This window comes from Aplysia californica, unplaced genomic scaffold (assembly GCF_000002075.1).
Source record: "Aplysia californica isolate F4 #8 unplaced genomic scaffold, AplCal3.0 scaffold00007, whole genome shotgun sequence".
Taxonomy (NCBI): Eukaryota; Metazoa; Mollusca; class Gastropoda; order Aplysiida; family Aplysiidae; genus Aplysia; species Aplysia californica.
In genome coordinates this window covers 2,111,649-2,131,486 of record NW_004797277.1, presented here as the reverse complement: position 1 = coordinate 2,131,486, position 19,838 = coordinate 2,111,649, and the positions used below count along the sequence as shown (strand labels likewise).

General features: G+C 38.7%; 1 protein-coding gene across 1 annotated transcript in view; it reads right to left on the bottom strand.

Annotated features, from left to right (window-relative positions):
- The window catches only part of LOC101854913 (dynein heavy chain 6, axonemal), a gene marked incomplete in the record, with an annotated part of 110,656 nt that overhangs the window by 54,721 nt on the left and 36,097 nt on the right, over positions 1-19,838 (bottom strand). Inside the window, 20 exon segments of the mRNA XM_035969378.1 lie at positions 77-216; positions 513-722; positions 1,975-2,112; positions 3,482-3,616; positions 4,656-4,894; positions 5,947-6,154; positions 6,547-6,802; positions 7,124-7,246; positions 8,139-8,348; positions 8,680-8,952; positions 9,805-10,053; positions 10,740-10,917; positions 12,076-12,342; positions 13,087-13,301; positions 13,923-13,976; positions 14,775-15,006; positions 16,752-17,002; positions 17,436-17,523; positions 18,223-18,297; positions 19,271-19,389. Coding sequence (XP_035825271.1) covers positions 77-216; positions 513-722; positions 1,975-2,112; positions 3,482-3,616; positions 4,656-4,894; positions 5,947-6,154; positions 6,547-6,802; positions 7,124-7,246; positions 8,139-8,348; positions 8,680-8,952; positions 9,805-10,053; positions 10,740-10,917; positions 12,076-12,342; positions 13,087-13,301; positions 13,923-13,976; positions 14,775-15,006; positions 16,752-17,002; positions 17,436-17,523; positions 18,223-18,297; positions 19,271-19,389 — 3,660 coding nt within the window.

The following is a 19,838-nucleotide window of genomic DNA, read 5'->3' as shown; positions in this document are numbered from 1 at the left end:
AAACAATCAGCTCCATAGAAATATCAACAGACTTACAACAAGTTTAAAACCGTCAAAAACACACAAAGATACAGACCTTTCTGCCTTTCGGTGCTCCCATCGATGTGCGACTTTTCTTGATCAGCTTCAACATAATCTGAGCCTGGAGCCTTTTGGATGTGGTCTGCGCACTGCACTGAATCATCGTGCTGACAATTCCCGCCAGCCTGCCCTTAGCTGAATTAAATAGTGCACAGAAAATGTTTGAGTTAGAGAGAAACATGCAATTCTTAACCCAGTGGTGAGGCTATAAGAGTTGCACAAGGCAGGAATATGGAGTTTGTAGAACTTTTGGTATGAAAATTTGTGTCAAAATCTTAAGGTGACCTATATTTCTGAGGTTATTTAAGCTACATCACAAGCGCAGTTTTTTTTAAATTGCTGTAATCTATTAAGTGTTATTGCCATGTTATTCATCTAGTTATATATTTCTTTAACAAATTTACAGTGTTGCAAGCATATAATAAACTTACCACCAAGCAAAAGGTCCATAGTTTTGTCATCATCATCAGCCTGAAAGGAGGTCAAGCTACTGATGTTTTCCAGTAGAGTTGATTGCTTTTCTGAATACTGCAGCACAGCACCCAAGATGGTGGATGTCTTCTCCATCGATGTGCCTCCGTCTCTCTCGAGTTCTTTCAACATGTGGTTGATGATGGCTGTCTTCCCAACACCAGACTCTCCTACAACATGATATCAGTTTTTAAAAATTTAAGTGATTAGCCAAAAGAACAAAAATACAAAAAAAAAAAAAAGAATTTCATAATTCAAATTATGTTAGAAATAGGATTAGTGAAAAGATTATAATTAAGCAGACCAATGAGCAACATAAAGAAGAAATGAGAGCAGAGTAGCCTATCTTAATGTCTTGTATATTTCAAGCAATGAAAAAATAGCATTTTCAAACTTCAAATTCTGTTTGACAAATGATTCATGAACAGACTGTATTAAGCAGACTAATGAGCGCAAAGTAAAAAAGAAAAGAGAGAAGAATGGGTTAATGTCTTGTATATTTCAAGCCCATCATTCCCAACAGTAGACTTTATCAATAGCAATGTATTTCAAGACCTAAAAAGTCTCTTTAGTTAAATCACTTCATGGCTGTCACTGATTTTTCAAAGAGTAAATGAGAAAATAATGTAAAGTGGAACCTGTGAAAGATGACACAACCATTGCCGAGGAGAAAATGGCCATCTCAGAGAGGTGGATATCTTACACAGAGTCATTACTAATAATAATAACTCCTCCATCACTGTCTGACAATGGCCAATACATCCGCAGAGGAGAATATTTATCCATCAACATAAAGGAATTTGAAGAATTAAAGGTTAGCAGGACTTGTGGCTTCTGCTGCGGCTGATGAGACCAATTCTGGCACAGAAAAGTTTGCCACATTTTGAACATTTAAAGACTTCAAGGGAGGACATGAGTAGTGGCCATTCGGACAGTTGTTTGTCTTATACAGGTGGCCATAAAAGCATGCTCGACTGTATTTGAATAAATGTGAGGCAGCATGGTAAAATCAGGCGCTAATTTTTATCTAATTTTTGTTTTTTGGCTCAACATCTTGTATGACCATTTTAAAAATTCTTATGTATGGACTGTTTGGAAAAACGCTGATTAAAGGCACAAAAAACATATATTTGCAGTTTCCCGGGACTCTAGAGCTATGGAAATCTCCAAACTTTAGCGACCATTTTCTCACTAATTTTACTTCAGAAACCTGGCGACTCCAACTCCTTCAATTGCAAATATCTCGACTTCTTTTCAAGATAAGTGGATATTTTTCCCATCAAATGCAAGTCAAATGAACAACCGTTAAGATGATACCAATAACTCCACATGCCCAAAAATTGACGAGCGCCTGATTCCACTGCGTCGTGACACAAAAAACATTGATTTAAAAAGTAAAGAATCCCAAATGTCCATCCTGACCTGCCAGCAGCACCGGCTGTTTGTTGAGCAGCATGAGACTGGTCAGAAAGGAGAACCGGATGATGTCCACTGTGGGAATAATTTCTGCCTCCTTCAGCTCCTGTTTCTTCTTGTCCGAGGCCACGCCAAGAGTCTCACCTGGAATCAAAATAAAACATCACGGCATTTTTACCCCACCAAAAACTAGAAACACATTTTAAAAATGACTTGGCCATTGTGTTAGGACCATTACAAAAAGGTAAGTGTTTTCCCAAAAAGGTATGTGTGTCCCACAGATTATAAGAGGAATCAAACTCAACACCTTGAGATACTGGACTTTAAGTGTGATGCGATCGAGAAGAAGAAGAAACACCTTGAGAGTATAAGTCCAACAGTAGCACATAATAATATAAAAACTTGTTAACAGCAATAAAACATTGAGAACAAGATATTGAGCAAGTTCACCAACAACCCAGGCAGGTGTCCTTTGCATTGACAGGAGATCCAGAGAACAGTGTATTAGTACAGTCGGTGATAATTTCACTGAAGTGCAAAGACTAGCTGATATACCCCTTCTTCTTTGTTTAACTACCGTGTCACAGAAACTATCTGGGCCGTGTCACAGAAACTATCTGGGCCGTGTCACAGAAACTATCTGGGCCGTGTCACAGAAACTATCTGGGCCGTGTCACAGAAACTATCTGGGGAATGCTTTTAGGACAAAGTCATACAAGAAAAGTCCTCTTTCATAGTAAATAGAAACAGGCTGAAAATTTAACAAACATCAAAAAACCAAAAAAACCTTTCTTTCAAGAAAAAAATATAACAAATAAATGAACAAAAGCATGAGACTCCTCACTTGGTCAGAGTACAGAGTAATAGAAAATATAACTACACACACATTTCTTCACTTAAACAAGGCAACAAAGACCCCCAAAAAAATATGGTTTGCAAATTACACAATTGTGGCATCCAGTCAACTTATATGAGACTAATACAGTATGAAAATAAACAGATTCAAAGAGGTAAATCATTAGAAATGAAGATTGAAATAGATCTGCTTTTGTATGCCCAATCTAGCAGTCACTTGAACTGCCTCTGATTTTTTATCAGAAAAGAAAAGGAGAAACTGGTGCTACATGTCACTACTGCCGGTTTTTAAGATAGCTGAACACCACACACTCTACCTCCCTGCAATACCATAATGGTAGAAACATGGAGGACATAGTAAAAAAAAGTAGGACAATACAATGGAGTTCATGATTAGTTTACAGATTGGATGTCAAAAATTTTAAGCTTTCACAAAATGCCAGCCAATACACCATGGCACTTAAAAATAACTTAATTTCATAATCATTTCTGATTAAACATTCAAGCGAAGAACTCTTACTTTTTCAACAGCCCTAAAAATTACTAATAAGAAAAATACTCTCCCGGATCAAAACAATAACCCCAAAACAGGTTTGTGTCATCAATATCCATTCTTCCTCAACAGGTAAACAGTGTATGGGCACACATCTGTACTCACCAATAGTGATCACAGCTCCCTTCTCTATCATGGACTTAGTGCTGGGAATGAGGACATCCCAGGGAACAAAGTTGCCGGCCTCCATGTCCACAAAGTAGCCATAGATGCTGCGGTTGCCGGCTGGCAGCCTTACACCTGGAACACATATCAGGAAGTTCTCAGAACACAAACCCCAGTTTTATTTGTCCATTCACCTTCTCCAATTTCGCTTTCTTTCCTTTTCTAATATTTTTACTCTTGTTCAAGTCTTTGTGTTTTCAAACACTTTTTCGCCATCCTCCACTCTCTTCTTAATTGCTTCAAAATATGATTTTGTCTCAAAAGTGTATAAATTGTATTTGTTAAATCAAAGCAAGTACATTGCATTATGGAAGACAGGCTCCAGGCCTGAAATACCAATTTCCTTGACAAAATTGGAAAATCAACAAGTTGGAGATGAAGATAAATTTCTTTGGGAAAGCAAATTGTACTGCTGTGACTTTGATTTAGTAAAAGTTTATTAAGCTTTCATTGAACAAAGAGTTAATGATATTTTCATTCCCATATGCATGGTGATTAATACAGTCAATCAACATCTTTTTAGTTAATTTGTTTTGGAATTAAATTAGGCAAAGCAGAAGGAGAGAAGGGTAGACTTAAGTTAAGTTATAATAGGAAAGTGTATCCTAACCTTCTTCACCCCCCCCCCCCTTTTCAACTTCTTTTAGTTTAATCTATTTATTCATATCATCTCTAAAATAGCTTAATCAGCTATTGAAGAATAAGGACTTTTTTCAATACCTTCGTGTCCAATTTCCTTTCACACAATACATAAACCTGTAATATGCACACTTCTACAGTCACCCCAAAATAGCTTTTTGTCCTGGGTTGTTATACCAGCCCTGTCTAGTATTTTTTTTTTAATGCATCATCAAAGGGTTAACCCTATCCGTACGTTGTGTTTTACTATCGTATCCATACCACGTGGGGAACTCTGTGTCACCACTTTCCAAAGAGGAAAATGACTCATTAATCCGATCTGTACGCTCTGCATAGCAATCTGTCAAAATAATTTTTTGAGAAATACTGAAAGTTTCAAAGAGATCTTTGAACTAGAAGTATTCTAAAATGTGAAGAAAACAACCCCGGGGGGTACAAAATGGCCCCCAGGGTGTACAGAAAGGGTTACACTAACCCAGAGGGGGCTCCACATCAAACAGTTCTCTGGCAAAGTTGTCAAACTCGTTGTTGACGTCGAGACGCTCCGCAGCCCCAGCCCCAGCTCGCTTAATGCTGCTGTCATCTTCCTCCATGAACTCTCGTCGTTTGAGCACGCCCCCGACACTCCAAGTGTAGGCAAACACGAACAGCTTGCCCAGCAGGTTGGTCAGCTGAGTGGGGTGTCGCTCCAGGAAGAACATCTTTCTGTCAGAGCTAGGGAGAAAAAGTGACAGGTTTGGGAGGGAGAATTGTCAACAAGGCTAAACAAGCTTCAGGAAAAAGGGTGGGGTGGGGGGAAGGGGGGGTAGTAACATTTGAAAGAAATAATAAGAATCATTTTCAAAGCAGTCATTTGAAGAAAAAAGTATTTTATGCAAATTCTGTGGCGTGTTTAGTTTCAGTAACTGACGGGGCAAACAAAGTACTTTTTTCTGTCCCATCAGTTACGCAAACTAACGTCATAGAATTTGCATAAAGTACTTTTTTCAAAAGACAGCATTTAATATAATTCTTAATATATCTTGCAAATGCTCTGATCATTTAAAGTTGATATAAATTAATTGATGCTGAATAAGTGTTATCATTGTCAGAAAATATAGTCCGTATGTCCCGTCAGTTACCGTGGAATAGCCCGATACGAATAAAATTCTCCATGTAACTACACTAACCCTGATCATGATGAAATTAAATTATTCGTAAAAGTAAAGTATAATCCCCCATGTCTTTGTACACATTGATGTCATGATATTTGAATGTTTACGGTACTTATGATCTCATTGTTTTACTTTCTGTGTTCCGGTAATCTAATTACGGTCTCGCTTCGTTTAGCTATAGTCCTTGTATTTTGTTCGCACTTCGAGTGTGCTGGCCGCAACATGAGCCATTAAACCTCTGTGCATAATCCGCTGTGTTCTGTTATAGATCCTTCCTGGCCTTCAGGACGTGATAGGATATTACAAACACGACAATTGACAATCAGAGCTGGCTGCTTCCTGTTCATGTAAGAAAGATAGTGCACTGTGACCCTGGATCTATGCATGAAGTCAAGCATGTTCAAAACTTTAATATATCACCAAATTATCTAAGCAGGTAATTGGAGGGCACCACTGAGAAGTAGTCCTACTTCCTTGCTTTCCCTTTGTTGTTTCTGTCTGTCTGTCTGTCTTACTTTTTCCCAGCACTAAATGACCGTTATTTTGTCCATTTGCTTCTCTTAACTCAAACAAACACACAAACAGGTTATCTAAGAGCATTAAATATCTTACTTCTTTTGCTTGGATCCATGAAGGTCATCAGAAGTGTCCGCCTCCTCTTTAGTCTTGCCCAACCGTTTTGTCTGACGACGCTTGAGCTTGGAGGCCCTGCTTCCTGTCCCCGTGGTCCGAGAGGATGTACGGCTCGCATTTCTCAGATCTTCTGGGCTCGACGGTTTAAGCGAAGACGGTTCCTTTTCCTTCTCTTTTTCTTTCTCATCTAGTTGTAAAAGGATTTGGGGGAGGGGGTGAATTAAGTAACGAGTTGGATACACACACATAATTTTCTGATCCAGGGCTAGAATGTTTACACATACATTTGGTAAATTCTTCATGTCCTGGACCATTAAACAATCATTAAACTTATAGAAGCTTCAGTAAAGCTGCATATACATTTCTTTTTTTATGAAATATCATTTAAAAAAGAGTATTGTATTAAATTTTATATCTAAACTGTAAAGCAAGCATATTAATGTTGCATAAGTGTGAGGTAACGGAAAGCCTACATGGATTTCAGAACTCCCCATCTCTCAGAAATATATATTCTGTGAAATGTGTTCAGAAAGAAAAACATCCTTATGCACCATCAACATGAAGGAACAGAAAGCTTACCAGGAGCTCCGAACCCTCCATGACCACCGATGAAGTTGACGTACGCCGACAGGATGTGGCACAAAGTACCCACAATGCTCATGGCTGGAACCTGTACAGCTTGGTGTTCTCGGTACTTGTGCAAGAAGACGAGCCCTTTGTCCATGCTGGCATCAAACAACGCTTGCAGGAAGTTCTTTCCCGACTCTGGCATATCACGCGGAAGTCGATTCAACCAGGTCTTCACATAGGGCTTCCATCCAAGGTCCACAGGATCCTTTAAGGTAATAGAAAAGGATTTGGACTCATCGATATTGCTCAGGATTTTTTGACAACACAAGCTTACATGTGTCACTTCCAACATGTCGACTGATTCTTAAAAAGTATTGAAATGCAAACTAGGAACAAAACAAGGAATTGTAACAGGATAAGGAAGCACTTCCCTCCTCTTCTAACTACCCCCCTTGCCCCCAATCCCTCCCCAGGCCACTCCATCTCAATTTAAGTACAGACATCTACTTGAAAAAAGGCAACAGAAATGTAATCATAAAGCTAAAAAATGATAAACAAGTGTGCTATTATAAAGAAAAATGCTCACCATGTAAACCATAGCACATCTACTGACAGTAGCTGGGCTGGCTCTGGACAGGTTGTCTACTTCAAACAGAAGACGCATGCCAGGGGCAAGGGCAATGCGCTCTCCACTGGCCAGGCACAGCACCTGTTTAGGTGGACCACAATAAAAACAGAATTTATACCACATTCGATGACCAAGCACAACAAAAACAGAATTCATATTTTCTTCATTGACAAAGCAGGCATTTTAACAAACACACATATCAAGGGGCTAGAGCAATGGGCACGCCATAGATGGGATAGAAATAAGAGAACCTGAGAAAGACAGCAGAATATCACATGAAACTGAGAAAGACATAGCAGAATTTCACATGTCACTAAAACATCTCCCTTTCCACCTCATTATATGAAACTGTATGCTTCAACCCTAGAAAATGTCAGAGATCAAACCACGAAGAACAGTCAAGACAACCATATTAGGTTCCTTTCCAATTTCTTTGAGTCTGTTCAGGCGATCATTTGTCTCCTCTTTCTCAGGTCTTTCAGAATCAGTGGAAGCCAGTTTGTTTATCTAAGATACCAAGTCTTTCTGGTCATCGTTTGTTTGAGCAAAACATTTAAAACACAAACAAAAATGTCAAATAACGTGTAAAACTAAATCACAATATGAAGTGTCAAAACGTACTAATACACCAGAACAAAGTATAAAGTCAATTAAATGTATGAACTAATTTTTTTTTCATGTGTGCCGATTCTCATACCCACATGAGCAACAGCTCATTTCAGTTAAACTGCCAGTTAAGTTCTCATTGAGCAAGATACAGGGAAGATTTTCAAACATTCACCCTTATCCAAGATTATTATAAACTTTCTGTTAACTTATTCTTTCTTATTTGTTATAACAATGCACACCCATTATTTAATACAAGCTCAAAGCAAATTTGTTCATTAAAGTCAGAAGCACTACTCTATATGTAACAAAATGATGATGGTCACTGGTGCTGATGACACAGATAAAGATCTCTTCCTTCGCTAACCTTGGAGTCATCCAGTACAGTGTTGAGGTTCTCCACCCACAGTGTGTCCACTGGACCGTCCAGGACAAGCCAGCGCCAGTCTGTGATATTTCCCTCTTTGCCATCTTCATCTTCTTCTTTCTCTCCGTCTCGATGTGAATCCATAGCAGAGGGAGGAGCAGTTTCAAGTTCAGTCCCTTGTTGACTTGTTGTCCCTGTTTTTGTAGTTCCCTGTCAAAAAAAGTTTCTTCTTTCTTCTTCATCATATTTACAGGACATCTTAATTAGTTTCTTCATGCACAGGAAAATCCATCAACCACACCAATGGTTCTAAAAAAAAAACATTAAAAAAATATTCAAGTCAATATCTTCATTCTTCACTAGGTTCAGAAAACAAAGCTTCTTCAAACAAAATTCCGTTGCACGGTAAAACACTGTAAAATAAGCATCCATTTCTTTCTCAAATAATTCAGAAACCAAACACTCTGCAGAGACAAAATGAACTTCTTTCACACAGTTGATCTGCTGTGTTCATAAAGTAAAAAAAACTTGTAGAACATACCAGAGTGGTGTGAGAGACCACAGAGATATCTGTCATGTTGGACAGAGGCCTGTTGCTGGTGGTTGCTCCATTCCCAGGTTTGAGATCCTCAGCAGCGGAAACAACAGGCAAAGTAGAAGAGAGATCCTTGGAAAACTTCCTTGTGGCATTGGCAATCAGCCCGTCAGACCACTCAAAGGTGTTAGGGTCAGTTTCTCCGTACAGCTCTCCCAGTTTCACACACTTTGGATTGACAATGAATGTCTCCACATGACCTTTCTTACCCCGGCTGGCCTGAAGGTATTAACAGAAGAGACACAGAAACCATTACTTATCAGACTAATAAGCAGTAGCTTAGAAGACACACGTAGATCTTGGACTCTTGGACTTTATACTATAACCTCAAACGATGCATAGAAGCACAAGAATCAATAAATAACAATTACATTTCTAATATTTTTTTAACTTTCAGGGAGATAAAATCCGAAATTTTGAATAAATGACTTTGTGTCTTTTACATTATCAGGCAGGACTTCTCTTTGTCATGAAACTTCAATGTAGTGTATTCTTCAATAAGAGATTTTAAGCTTATCTCTGAGACAGCGCTTTGAACAAAACAGCAGAAGATTAGGAAAGCATTTGACTAAGCTTCAAAAGCCTTAGAAGAAAAGAAGCAGTGTGCACAGTGCAATTCAGATCACAAAGCTACATAGGTGTGGTACCAACTTTTAACCTGCACATAGAAAATGGATGTAAATCTACAATAAGATATTACTTCCTTTTAGCTTGCTCAACTTGACCTACAGCAGTAGGCACTCCACTTGTTTCTCCCTTGTGGTTTCCTAAATGGCACACTCGGTTATGATGAAAACAGATTTAGACCCTAAGATACAGACACTAAGCTATAGCCTAATTTCTATTCCTAGTGAATAGAAGTGTATCAGAGCTGGTATTAATAGTCAGAAATTACTTCTACACAAACTAGGCACAACAGAACGTGAAGACCATGGTTTGTCATTTCTAGCTAAGAATGTGAATTGGCACTGGTTAAGTTAAGTTAATACACGACACTTTTATCTTTTGAGAAAGATTGTCCTGTCCAAGTTTGAAAAACCAGCTTCAATCAGTTTTAAGCAACCCACTTACAAAGAATACACTCGGCCTTTTTGCAGCTGCTTCCTGCTGCTCCTGATCCACATGTTGTGGGTGCATCATGGGCAAGATGACCAGTGCCTTTTGCAGGACATTACGGACAGTGGTCTTCCCACCACCCGTGGGTCCCACCAACATGACTCCATGCCGGACCTGGATCTGGTTGTAGAGCTGCTTCACCTTATCGATCTGGTTGGGCCAGTGCTGGAGGCTTTGGTCTCGAATAGACATACTGATGGCTTTCTGTGAATCATCAAAGGTTGGGTTGGTGTCCAGGTTGTTATTGTTTTTAGAAGACGGTGAGAACAGAAGCAGAGAAAAGGGGGACAGGGTAAGAAAGAGAAAAAAAAACAGGCGTGACATGTCAGATGTTAACTTCATAGTAACTTTGTCTTCACTTAACAATCCTGTGTATGCTAACCTCAGCATGGATCCCAACATAGACTTCCTGCAGTAAATGTTATATAGAGGACGATTGAGAAAAACTTTTAAGAGAACAGCGTAGACAGAAATCAAAGAACGAAAATGGATCCTGGCCACAAGACCTTCCAAATATCAGCCACATTCTCTGTTGATAGCCCTATGGCACAACTCACAGTGAAAAAGAATAAATGAGTGCAATACAAAGGAATGGTTAAAAAGAGAGTTTGCTGAAACTTTCAGAGTCTTACCAATACCTTTGATCAGTGATCTCAGCAGTTTATCTGAAGTCACAAGGTCATCTGATTTATTACTTTGATAATACATCAAACTATGAGATAAGCGGTAGTACTGACCAAACAAATAGGTTTCCAGAGACATCTACACAAATCAGTTCTGGAATAATACTTTTCCACGGAATTAATAGAAAAGTTTTCCACACCAAAATCACTAAAAGGCTCAAATTAAAAGCAGCCTGAGAGTGAAATTACTTTGCTTTCTCCACTCACCTCCAGGGCTCCATGATCTGGCTCTGGGGGCACCACACCAGGGAATAAGTCATCCAGAATGCTCTCAAACAATGGAACATCTTCTGCCAAAAACTTGGGCATGTTAGCATCTCGCAATGAATGGATGAGGATGTAAGCTTCATCTTCTTCTTTGATGTCTTTGATCCGGAGTGGATCTCTGAAAGGAGAATAACAAAGGCTTACTTTAGCAGCTCTGCAGTTACTAGAGTTCAGCTTATTATTATCACTACAGCTGGAGACTAAAAAAGTTGCAGATTTTTAAAACCCTTATGGCATAATTTATTCTTAACCCTCACTTCCCCAGCTCATGTAACCATGAAATCCTCGACTCCTCAGGCCCAGCAAACACCGATTGTGTCCGCAATTTTTGGCAGACATAAAAAAGAATGTCTGCACTTTTTTCTCTGAAGTTTTAGAAGATAACATGTAGATTATTTGTGTCACGACGCAGTGGAATCAGGTGCTAGTCAATTTTTGGGCATGTAGAGCTACTGGCGTGATCATAAAGCTTGTTCATTTGTCTTGCTTTGGATGAAAAAAATAACTATTTATCTAGACTAGAATTCAAGATATTTGCCATTGAAGGAAGTGAGGCCGCCTGTTTTCAGTGGTGAAATTAATAAGAAAACAGTCGCCAAAATTTGGTAACCCCAATAGCTAAAGAGTCTTTGAAAACTTGGAAAGTGACATATTTTGTGCCTTTAATCAATGTTTTTCAGTAAAATTCACAAGGAAATGTGTTCTTATATGGACCTAAAAGAGGTTAAGCCAAAAAAAAAAAAATTCGATAGAAACATCCAAACTGGCGGAAAAATGCATGTTTCTCAGATTTCATTGTTTTGACGAGCGCCTGATTTCACCACTCTGCCTCACACTTTTCAGAGACAATTGGCTCGATTTCAATAAAAGTACACAACTTGGTTTGAGGTGACTGGTGCCTCATACAGGAAATACGCACAACTGGGCCTAGGGGAATGAGAACTCATGAGGAAAGTATACAAGACTGAGGCTGTATTACAGGGGTCGATGTTGTCATGTCTTCCACTGTTGTCTGATTGAGCATCGATACGGAATATCATTCATTGTGAAGCTATTTAAGTTAATCTGCTTTCTAATGATGGGTTCATTTTCAATGTTGTTTTCTATAAATTTTTTGTTTTAGTAGAGGTTTTACGGCACTTGCAACTGCATAAGGTCATATGAGCGCCATTTCAATAAATACAGATAATGTCCTTTACAAAGAAAAAGATCGATTCTCATTTCTTTGTGATACAATTTGGATTTTTTTTAAAATGCTCAACATGAAAGCCCTCACTTTTGCAGCATAGCCCTGCGGCCATGGCCAGCCATGACAAGGACCGACTTGATGGCTCTCATGCCAAAGTCGTAGTGGTCCTGCTGAGACAGCTGTTTGCTGGCCAGTTGGTACAGGTTCACCAGCTTGTGCGACAGAATCCGGGCCGCTGTGAAGCCCTCGGAGAACAGCATGATCTCGGCAATGAGGACGTAGTCCGGCACCATCATGGCCACAGGTCGGAACAAGTACTTTAAGTTGTCTGGCAGCTCCACTCTTCCTGCATATCTGGTGGTGGAGGAGGACAAGAGGGAACAGACATTGTCTTCAAACATTATATTTCAAAGTGACAAAAGAGCAAAGACATTCAGAAACTTGCATTCCCGTATACATACATACACACACACATGGATGCCCGCTACACGCATGCATACAAACACACACACACACACACACACACACACACAAACACACTCACACACACATACACTCTTAAACACACATATGTGTCACAACGCATTAGAATCAAGCTCTCGTCAATTTTTGGGCATGTGGAGTTATTGGTTTCATCTGAAAGCTGATTTTTTTTGCTTTGCTTTCAATGAAATAAATATCCATCTATCTTGAATAGAACTCAAGATATTAGCGATTGAAAGAAGTGAGGTCGCCTGGTTTCAGTGGTAAAATTAGCAAGAAAATGGCTGCCAAAGATTGGCAACTCCAACAGCAAAAGAGTCCCTGAAAACAGAAAAATGACCTATTTTATGCCTTTAATTGATGTTTTTCAGTCAAATTCACATGAATGTATGGAAGTAAAAGAGGTTGAGTCAAAAAATGAAAATTCAATAAAAATTTCCAAACTGGCAGAAAAATGTTTGTTTCTCCAATTTCTGTATTATGACGAGCGCCTGATTTCACCACGCTGCCTCATATATTATTATATACACAAAATAAAAATGAAAGGAATGCATATACTCAACTATATCCAAATTCAAAAGACACATAAAGCCACACAGACATAAAACGCCTTACGTGGGGTTCATAGTGATGAAATAGCCACAGGTTGGGTTCAGCTTGATGTCTCGTCCTTCAAACATGAACCTCAACGACTGAGCATCCTTTGCTGTCTTGATAGTGTGGATCTGCATAGCCACTACAGACAAGACCTCCACATCAATGCGGTTGAACTCATCAAAGCAACACCAGGAACCAGACTGAGCCAAGCCTGAGAAAAACTTGCCCAGCATCTATTGAGAAAAGGCACAAGTAGTTTACTTTGGTAAAAATAAACAATTACTGTGGTTCTTCTCAAAATATTAACTATATATCTCCTGGGGCGATTTTTTCATTATGCCACAGCCCTCTTTTGGTATGAAACCTAAAAGTGACATAAATACATCACTAAATTGGTCATCAAATTTTTTTTATGAACATAGCGCTTAGTCTAAACAAAGAACTCCTAGTTTTTTGGGTTTTTTTAACCTGTTTTCAGCAATTGCCAAAAAACTAAAATATATTGATTTCATCGCAAAGAATGAGCCCAAGCCCCTGCCAACTGCTAAAATATCCTGTTGGAGTCCTTCCACATTATGTCGACATCTTCAATCCAATAGAAAGGGGCTGTTGGGGTTTGTTAAACAAAAAAAACCTTTTAAAGACCATTTTACAATTCAACCAACAGCCACAAAAGCATCAATTCAAATGGGTCAATGACAAAGTCAAAATATCTCAATAACTATTTTTTTATAGCCTTGAGCAATAACCAAATTAAGAAAACTGTCTTGGTACAAGCTGCAATAACTTAAATAAACTAAAAGAATATGAGAGGAAAAAACACTAGCATGCCATGAAGGATAAAGGCACTTTACCTTGTAGTCCAGGCCTTCAGAACAGTTGAAAACAACACACTGTTTGCCCATTGCCTGACAAAAACAGAGGAAAAAAGGAAACATCAATCAAATGAAAAGGGCCTACATAAAACACGTCCATCAAAAAGTACACATATAAACACACATACATACTCAAATAGATAATAATTGCACACACATTTTCATATTCACAAACTCACAAAACAGTATTCTTCTAACATATGGTCATAATCACACAAAACACAAAAATAGGCACACGCACACACATGCACATATGTGTGCACGCAGACAGGCACAGGCACACACACACACATACACACACACACACACACACACACACACACACACACACACACACACACACACGCACACACACACACATAAACACACACATATAAACTATATAAAACATACACTCACACATACGCATGCAATGAAAAATTGTTTATATAAAGACATGTGAAATGCATTGCCTTAGAAAAGAAGTAAACAAGACCAGGCGAGATAAAATTAGAAACACAGTAATCAGAGAAATGGTGGGCACAAATGATGTCATGCATCATATCCAACACCAAAGAATCAAATGGTTCGGACATCTCATGCGATTACCAACACACCACCTAGCACAACGTGCCTACATAAAAAAATTCGAAGGCAATAAGGCTAGAGGGCGACCGAGAAAGACCAGGATAGATGGAGTCATGGAAACATTAACAACTCACGGCATCCCCCTGACCCAAGCTCTCCGGCTGGTGGCAGAGAGACGTCTCTTTCTTCACTCAACACCCAAAAGGGTATAAGCGGCGGTTAAAAATAAAGTAAAGTATATACAGACAACACACAACCCCCCACCTTGGCCAAGTCTTTGACCGTCTCAGTTTTCCCAGTCCCGGCAGGACCCGCCGGGGATCCCCCAAGGTGAAGGTGAAGGGCTCCGGTCAGTGTCAGGTAGCAGCGGTCAGTCAGAGGAGTGATAACCAGCCGGGTTGAGCAGCCCAGGTACTCATAGCCGTACTGAAAGTGAGCGTTGCTTTGTAGAACCTGGCAGTTGTTGGTTGTCTCATCCCATTCATACCGAAGTTGTCTGAAAATATTCGGTTTTGTCAGAGTTTTATAGCACTTGCAGTACAAGGAGGTCATATATGTGCCAAAAATTTAGTTTGTTTTATTTAGTAAGAGTTTTACGGCACTTTCAACTGCATAAGTTCATATGAGCGTCAGAAGATTAGAGGTGTTACAAGAGTGCAATAAAAAAGAAGGAGAGATAAGGACGACAGATGTTTCATAGGAAAGAAGAAGAAAACCACACCAGAGCACCCGCCAACCACTCACGCTGAAGATTAGAGGTGTTACTAGAGAGTAATAAACACAAAAAAGAAGGAGAGATCAGGATGATAAATATTCCATAGGGAAGAAGGAACAGACCACACCAGAGCATCCCATTCATACCGAAGTTGTTTGAAAAAAATGCTGCCAAAATAGTTTGACAATTCTAGACATAGAAATCCCAACTCGTAGAGTCAGTTCTTCAAATTTGAAGGCATGGAGGGTTGTAGTAAACATAAGTACTTCGTGTTCAAATATTTTAGTGAGTATTGATGTGAGTGGGTGTGTGTGTCTGTGTGTGTGTGTGTGTGTGTGAGTGTGTGTGTGTGAGCGCGTATATTGTTATCAACGTTCGAAGCACAGATGTCTATAACATAAAATTTAGCAGAAAAAAGTTTCACAGAGGTGAAGAAGGACAGAATACAATATCAATGATAGATCATGGATTGCCACACCCTTAGCACCAGATATCAACTGCATGTCCTGTTTTGGTAGAGAAAGGGTTAAAAATTATATCCAATTTTTTCTCCAGGGAGCGAAAAGTCTGGACCATTTCCCCTTCATACCTCATGGAAGAAGTTAATAAAATGGTAAAAGAACAAACCTACTCTATTTAAAGTCCTTTCCCTTCCCTCTCAATCAAAATACCAGGAAGTGGAAGTAAACAGAAATGTAAAAGTGGATCAAGTACAAATTAAGCTCTTCCATACAAAGTCCTCTCCTTTCCTTCTGAATCATATCTTGTGGTAAGAGTAAACAAAAAAATAAAAGTAAATCAAGTGCCAAGCTCTTCCATACAAAGTCCTCTCTCTTCCCTCTGAATCAAAATGTGAGGCATCGTGGTGAAATCAGGCACTCGTCAAAATATTGAAAGTCAAGAAACTGGCATTTTTCAGCAGGTTTGGGAATTTTAATTGAATTTTTGTTTTTTGACTTAACATCTTTAACATCTATTCAAAAACACATTTCAGTGTGGATTTTACTGAAAAACGTTGATTAAAGGCACAGAAAATGCAAGTTTTTAAGTACTCTCAAGCTTTGAAAGTCATAAAAATTTGGTAGCCATTTTCTAACTAATTTTACTTATGAAACGCTGCGACCCCCTTTTCTTCAATCGCAAATATCTCAACTACAATTCAAGATAAAAGGATATTTTTTTCATTGAAAGATAGGCAAATGAACAGGATTTTAGATGATACCAGTAACTCCATAAGCCCAAAAATTGACGAGCGCCTGATTCCACTGCGCCGTGACACAAATACCTTGAAGTGGAAGTAAACAGTAAAATAAAAGTATATCAAGTACAGACCTCTTCCAGACAAAGTCCTCTCTATCTCCCTTCCTTCTGAATCATAATACATTGTGATAAGAGTAAAAAGAAAAGTTATTACGAAGAAACGAAAACAAACCTCTTCCATCCAAAGTCCTCTCCCTTCCTCCTGAATCATAATACATTGCGATAAGAGTAAATAGAAAAGTTATTACGAAGAAACGAGAACAAACCTCTTCCATTCAAAGTCCTCTCCCTTCCTGACCTTGCTCTGTATCATGCTGAGCAGGATGTCACGGTTGTGGACAGTGATGGTGAGCAGAGCCTCGATGCTCATGCGCTGGTAGGAATGGAGTCGAGCGGACGTGAAGCTGGCCAGCTGGTTGAGGAGCTCCACGATGCGGTCCTGAGCTTGCTTCAGCGCCTCACGCGACTCGGTTGACTCAAAGCATTTGGTCATGTCTTTGTTGAACATGATTTGGATCTGTAAAAAAACCCAAAAAAACTCAATTCGCTATAATGTTATAAAAGGACAAAACAGAATGAGAAGTGTTTAAAGACTGATTCTTATAATCATCTCAGTCCCCGCAACTCCCCCCCCCCCCCCCCCCCCGACTCTCACTCTCTCTCATCCAAATAATAAAGTGTTTGAGCTGATTTCTTGTCATGATAATGGAAAAAAAAGGATTAAAAAATTTTAATTGGCGCTTACTTGTCCCCAACCACTACTTTTCCGGGTTTTAAAAAAATATATTATTCTTGTAATATTTACACTTGTACTAGTAACCTGTTATTATTCAATTATTTTTTCTTAATGAAAGAGTTTGAATAAAACATTTATTTAATCAACATGAACATTACTAATCTTTCAACTCAAAGAACCACGACTAAATTTGTTCCTCCATCTGCTCACTTACCACAGTCAGCACAACTTGTCCAGGATGTCTGAGGACCCAGTCCTTCAAGCCTGTAGCCAGCCAGTCAGACAGCCCCAGCTTCAAGTGCCTGAAAAATGTAGGTCCACCATTGCATTATAAAGTTCCTACATTCTGCTCGTCAGACATTTTGAGCTTCTTTTCCTATCTCACAATCCTCTTTAAGCACACTTTTAACATCATGAGCAAAAGAATGGATGCTAATGTCTCTCGACTGAAACTACAGATTGCCTTTTCTGAGCAAAGTTCAAACACTTCAAATAACAAAAATACCAGAAAATGTAAGAAAAGTTCTTTTGTACACTTCCTTTTTCTCTCAATACACTTCTAAAGTCTACAATAACTTTCAAAGGATGCAGGACAGTAGGAAGTTTAGACCACACACTAAAGGTCAACATCAGTTCTAAAAGGAGAAATATAAATCTATGACAAAAAGAATTACCATTATGATTGAGTATCTCCATATCAAATATTTTCCTTCCCAAAGAATGATCCACTGACAATTGATTTATAGTGATCTTTAGTTTAGTTTTAGTAGAGATTTTACGGCGCTCGCAACTGCACAAGGTCATATGAGCACCAGAAGTTTAGAGGTGTTACAAGAGAGTAACATAAAAAAGAAGAAGGGGAGATAAGGACGATAGATGTTTGATAGGAAAGAAGAAGCAAACCACACCCGCCAACCTCCCACATAGTGACCTTATTTTTAAGTATGATCAAATGTACCAATAAACAATCTCGTTTTACAAGATAGAATCAAGTGCCTCACTTCTTCACAGTCTCAAACATGCCAGCCTCCACAGTGCCAAGCCACTGCTCCACAGCTCCACGTGCTCGAACATTCCTGTGAAGACAGCAAGAAATATTTGTTGACTTTTTGCATTTGTTTTATGTTTTAGTAATAGTTTTACGGCACTTGCAACACAATAAAGTCATATAAGTGCCAAAGATTAGAGGTGTTATAAGAGAGTAACAAACACAAAATAGAAGGAGGGGAGATAAGGACGATAGATGTTTGATAGGAAAGAAGGAGAAAACCACACCAGAGCACCCGCCAACCACCCACTTTGCATTTGTGTATGAAGGTGAAGACATTTGAGAATGTAGATGATGTCTCTCAGTGTCATGATGCCTTAGCTTCACCTTGACAGACAGACAGACAAAGCAAATGAGTACAAAGCTAATCATTTTTGTCTCCCTGATGGAAGCAAGTGCAACAGGTGAATGAAAGGTTAAGTGGGAAACATTATCCTACGAAAAGTTAAGACTGATCTCCACCTCCTCTCCTTTCACTTTCAACTATCTCCTAGACATGGTAGGAGGGTCAAAGTAGAACACACTCCACAGTCCCGTTCAGCTCAACGAAATCTCCAGCTTGCCCACTTGCCCCGTGAGTCCGGACAGTAAGAAAGTGAATACATGGAGTACAAGTGTATTTTGTCACTTTATAAAACCTTATAGACTGGAATTTAAAAAAAGCTTCATTCAAAAGTAATAATATGACAAAAACTTTCCTTGTAGAAAGTGAAGCACTTCCAGTGATGAAAGAAAATACAAAGACACAATCATGGGCACACAGTGCTACTAGCAAACAGACAGACAGGAGTAAGGGAATAACTAAATGCCAATACAAAATATCATTTGTTTATATATATCCTTGCAGAAAGTTGACATACACAGGATTTAAGTCTATTACATTCAAAATATACAATAAAAGTATTGGTATGATTCCTAATATTTTTTACGAATAAATCAATATATAAAGAAAAATAAATGGAGGTTTCTATATATTACTTAATTACAGTTACTTTGCATACCTTGGCATTGCAATGACTTCTTTTTCAGCAGAGATGATAGATTTCACAGTTGGTGGTTGTCGAGGCAACATGCGAATGTCCAACTGCTTGATGTTCCCAAAACATTTCCCTAAGTGAGGCTGGAAATGACAACAAAAAACCCCATCTTCAGAATCCATAAACTAGAGAAAGCAATTCTTTAAGTCTGAACTGTTTTTTTCTAAATTCAATCTAAAGTTTTACTTATACTTCTTGAAAAAATAAAAGTTCATTTGCTATCCAACGCATATCAAAGACAGTTCTCTAAGATAAGTAACCAGTCTATTTGAAATACACAACATTATGTCTTCAACAACACCAGTGGCAATATTCTTTCTTTTACAAAAATATATACAGATAACTGTCTATAGGAAGTGACATTTCATGTATGCATGAGCAGGAGCAAAGATAGGTACAAAACTGCCTCTATTTTTCAAAAAGAAAATAAAAGCATTTTCATCATTCATAGTGTGGACATCTATATCAAAGCCTGTAGGCCTACATAGTAGATGGCACTTGTTTAAGGCAATGCCTTAACTTGTTTACAATC